Source organism: Molothrus aeneus, chromosome 2 (genome assembly GCF_037042795.1).
Source record: "Molothrus aeneus isolate 106 chromosome 2, BPBGC_Maene_1.0, whole genome shotgun sequence".
In the NCBI taxonomy this organism is placed as follows: Eukaryota; Metazoa; Chordata; class Aves; order Passeriformes; family Icteridae; genus Molothrus; species Molothrus aeneus.
In genome coordinates, this window is record NC_089647.1 from 45,491,107 (window position 1) to 45,496,178 (window position 5,072).

The 5,072-nt window shown below is 41.1% G+C and overlaps 1 protein-coding gene across 1 annotated transcript; it reads right to left on the reverse strand.

Moving 5' to 3' along the window:
* Nucleotides 1-457: 457 nt before the first annotated feature.
* On the reverse strand, nt 458-4,610 carry LOC136570474 (complement C1q and tumor necrosis factor-related protein 9A-like). The gene is made up of 3 exons (XM_066570943.1): nt 4,411-4,610; nt 2,431-2,493; nt 458-1,511 (listed from the first exon to the last, which is right to left on the reverse strand). Exons 1-3 carry the CDS (start codon nt 4,574-4,576, stop codon nt 706-708), a joined length of 1,035 nt encoding a protein of 344 aa, XP_066427040.1. The 5' UTR covers nt 4,577-4,610; the 3' UTR covers nt 458-705.
* Nucleotides 4,611-5,072: the final 462 nt, after the last annotated feature.

Consider the following 5,072-nt stretch of genomic DNA (forward strand, 5'->3'; position numbering starts at 1 on the left):
GCATGGCTGCTTCAGTATTGATTAAATATTATCTTAAATCTGGGAGAATTTGTTTTGCACCAACTAATTCTGAAGTACAGCAGATTTATGCTCTATTTTTGCACTGGCCTTGAAAATCTGCCCACATCAGAGAATCCACATGGCCCTTCCTCCTATCACTCCATTTTGTTCAATTTCAGACCTGTGACTTCACAGAGAGAAAATAACCATATTTAAAAGCTGTAAATGAAACAATGAAACTTGCTTGCACCGCACAGCAAGCAGCTTCTGCAGAGGTATCAAACTACACTAATTTCAATTTTAAAAATTATTTTTGGATGGAAACTAACCAAGTTTCAAGTCCATCTACACATGCCACATTGAAAGATATAAAACTGGCTTGGAACTGTTGCTTCTTGTTTATACAAGATATCCCACACGACATAATTCCAGAACTTTTGTCTTTTATTTCATCACACTTTGCTTTAAAATTTGTTCTTCAGAACTGGGGTACACACCTCTTATGAACACGTACAGTAAGTCACCAAACCACTAATGTTGTTAAGCCCAGCACTGTAGATTCTGAAGACTTGTCCTCTCTGTGCAGAAGCTGCTCCTGAAACCAAGTGTTTTCTGTTGAATCCAGCAGAAATTTCCCAGCAGGTAACAGCTTTCGCAGGGAGGGCTGAAGGGCACAGGCACGCAGCATTTAGGGATAACGCGGAGCTACAGGGTGTGCAGCAGCAGTGGCTCCAGTGGGTCAGCGGTGCTGAACAGGAGGAACCCAGAGAAGGTGGTATCATCATCACCATCTGCATAGAGCCCATTGAAAGCCTCTCCTTGGTGGGCCTGCAGCCACACCTCATCTCCTCCCTGCAGCTCGAGGATGGCGGCTCCTGAGGCCTGGTCCTCTCCGCTCTGGTACCTGTCCACCGTGTGCAGCATCTTGATGCCGTTCTTCACAAGAGCTACTCGCACGTTCCTCGAGTAGACAGTGATGTGGTAGGTGAAATAGTAAACGCCGGGGTGTTTGCAGGTGAACTTGCCAGTAGCCGAGCTGAAGTCATTCAGACTGTTATACAGCACCTTGTCAAACTTGATCGGGCGATTTGGAGGGGGAAACTTGGTGTTGGCTGTAAGGCCAACACTGAAAGCACTCCTTGGCAGGACTCCCGGGGCACCTACCTCCCCCTTGTCTCCTCGGTCTCCTTTCAAGCCTCTTTCCCCCTGAACTCCCGGATTACCCTGTGGCCCTATGCCTCCAGTATTACCTTTAGGACCTGGATTACCAATCGGGCCAATCGGCCCTGGGAAACCAACTCTTCCAGGATGGCCAATTTCACCCTTTGTCCCTTTTGGACCTATGGGTCCAATGTCTCCTTTTAACCCCTTTTGTCCTTGCAGTCCCAGCTCTCCCTTCTGACCTTTGTAACCCACTGATCCTATAAATCCTTTTGGTCCCAGTTTCCCAGGTGGTCCTCTTTCTCCTTTATCTCCTTTGTTCCCCTTCTCTTCAACAGTCCCATTGGTTCCTAAAGGGAAAAAAAAACCAAAACCAAAACCAAATAATAATAAAACCAAAATAAAACAACTCCACAACTTTCTTGTGATCTTCCATTGGAAGGCACAAATTGAGGTTCATCATGAGGAGACACATGTGTAGGTATGCATCTCCACTGTGCATACTCCACTGTGCTCACTGTACACAGTTTCTCTCATACATTTAAGTACAGGATAACCATAATACCTGAAGAGCCTGCTATTTTGTTAGAAAACAGGTGCTCTGGCGGGCAGCAGCAAGAATAAACTCAAAGAAAGGAAGGTTATCTATGGGCTGATGATAACACTGACAGCTCACATAATGTCATGCAAAAGCAACATCTGTCCACACTTTTTTACAGCCTTTGGCGTACAGAATGGGTGAGAGGGCTCACAATTTAATCAGAGGAAGAGGAAGGGTTTTTTTTTACAACACCCTGAACTTGACTTGAACTGTCACATGTTTCTATAATTTCTACATATAATTTCTACTTCTCCTGGGTTACATAGGTTGCTACTGCAGCACAACTAAAGGTGTTTTGTCCTGGTTACTTGCCACCCTATGCTTTATTTATCCTTCATCCATCATTGATCAGAAGATCCAAGCCTTCACAACTGCTCTGATTGCTGCATAAGGTTTTGAAAGTGAAGATCTCATGATGTGAAAGGCACTTTAGCAGGTGATAGACAAAAGACACTATAAAGAGCTATGCACAATCCGTCAAGAAAAGAAGCTGGTCAATTCTGCTCAACAGCCATTGGCTTCTCATGTAGGGAATAATGCTGTTTGTACAGTTTTTTGTTCTCAATTTAGAAATTAGAGAATTTAAAATAGATGAGATTGTATGATGAGTTCACAAACACAAGGGCAGAAGTTCATAGACAAATATTAAATTGAAGCACTTCTCTGACCTCGTTCACCTTTCTCTCCATTGACACCATCTTTTCCTGGACTTCCAGGAATTCCTGGTTCACCTAGTACAGAAATAAAACCACAGATATTCATTAAACAAATTACCAGAAAATTTGGGAAGAGTCCTTCTTTAATCTTTCCTCTGTAATCCTGGCCAAACAGTAATGTAAAGCATCCCTTATTCTTGACTTTTAGTGTCTGCCACTGCTGGGTTTTATCTTACAGAGAGAAACTCTGCTTGAGGATGGTGCTTTTGGGGAGCAGAAGAAATCCTTGGCATAAAGAGGTGAGTTATTGACACATGTACAGTTGTTATAACCTGGCGAGGATCACCAGTGTGAAAGCTTCTTCTCTTGTTTCCTCCATCCATGGAAATTTAGCAAGAAGCATTGCTGGGGCAGGAAGCCTTGCAGTTAGACAAGAATGTGGTTTTGTGGTGGGCCTGGCAGTGCTGGTTTAATGGTTGGACTAGATCATCTTAGAGACTTTTTCCAGCTGTAATGATTCTGTGATTCTAAGAATGGTGAACTCCCACCTCAAGAAGAGACATGCAGGAGTTTAACTGATGACACTGGATCATTACAGTGGAATAATATTGCCTGTAAAGCTGAGGAAGGCATTCACACTCTTGATCCCTGTACCTAGCATGATATGGACTTTCCACTGCTCTACAGAGAGCAATTATAGAAGTGATTTTTGTAGTGCAGAGGTAGTACAGATGCCCAAGAGGTCCATGATCAAATAACTGAATGCATCCTGAGTGCAGGAACAGAAGAAAAACAGAGTTGGCAGTTTGGTTGTAATCATATTCCAAGAGTAGCTCTCCAGTCATATGGACCAGAGAACAGTTCTTTAGCAGTTTCCTGTGCATTGGGTGCATCCCAGCATCTGCTGAAATTTCATTGACTTGGTAAGGAACAAAATTAATTCTCATGTATTAAACCACAAAGATGTATCTAAATAGAGTGTAAAAATGGTGCATTCACCGCACTTTGTTCAAACAAAGAACAGTACAGTACAGGAACATTTAGGAAAAATGTTGGAGAGTTCATCAGAATCTAATGATATCATGATAACTCACTGGAGTGCAGGAAGGGCCTTTATAAAATAAATGAAAATATGAAAGCTTTAGGTTTTCTGTTTTTCAGACCTTTCTGGAACCTTGCATACAGAAAAAGAGGGCAGTTAAATGTATGTGCCTGTTAAGATGCTAATGGAAATCTTTGTTTCTTTCTATATTTTAAAAGGTGATGAAGTGTTATATGTCCACATGCCTGCAGATTTATCACCTTGTGCGACCCTGGCCTTGACATTCCAGCATGGATACATGGGCCATCATTAACCTAAGACTTAAGGTATTATGGGGGTGATTAGCTTTAGGATTATCACTGGCTTTGATATCTCACACAAATCTCTATTATAGCCTGCTAGAGTAGAAATAAATCCTATATTGTTGTTCAATGGTCTCCATTTCTGAACTTACTCTAGTGACTCTTGAGTTACAGCAAGTAGGCACACTCAGAATCAAGTCCTACCAATGTATAATTTAGATAAGAAAGAGAAGTCTTCTTATCACTGCATACTTCCTACTACACCAAACAAGGTATCAGTCATTGCTTTTTTGTTTAGTGAGCTTGAAGCTCTTTGCAGAAATATAGTTTCTATCTTAGAGGAGTATGAATAGGTTTGCAGGCTTTAAAATTTTCAAATACACTTGAAAATATTCCCATGATAGAAAGTAAAGCCTTTTTTCCTTTGTTTTTTATCCCATGAGCCTGACATCTCCATAGTATTTGCTGTCTTGCTTTCATTAAGCCTTTTTTTATATTTCCTTTTTCAAACAGGTAAATGACAAATGTCTTAAATGTTTTCTGAAGGCTAGGCAGAATAATCCCATTCATGCAGAGTAACTACAGACAAATTTGGGAGTGAATGACCTTGCATTTGATATACTAAATCATTCATTCTGAACACAGTACCTGTATCTCCCTTGTCTCCTTTTGACCCATCACGTCCATCCCGACCAGGTATGCCATTATGCCCAGGATTGCCAGGGATGCCAGGATACCCTTGGGTGCAGACATCCTGGATCTGTGTTTCTACTGTGCTGACTACAATTGCCAGCAGTAGAATCCAGCTTTTCATTCTTTAGATTCGTTATGTGACTTTGGCTGAAATATTTAAGAAGAAAAAGTACATCTACCTATGCCTACCGAAACGAATACAGGGTGGTGCAGGGACAAAAATAAGGAAATGGGGTTTCACCATGTCTGTTCTTTTGTTTTATTTATAAATCTCTCTATAGCATTAATTACAGTCCTGGAGACTACTGAGTGCTATTTTAAATAATTATTTAATGGACATATCAGTCCTGGCATCATTCTACATTTAAAATATTAGCTTTACCCAATTCTCCATCCACATTTCTCCCTGCACCTACTTGTGACTGCATGGTTGTACCTTTCATCTTCCAAGATATAGTCTCATGGGAGGTGAGCTAAGGCAATTCAACCCCTCATTCAGCAAAAGCAATCACTTTTAAAATTTTAATTTTTTTTATTATTATTATTCACTCAAATTAGTCCCCTACTAGGTTAATAAGTGAATGACCTCAGATGAGGGGTTAGAGCTGGAGCAGAGT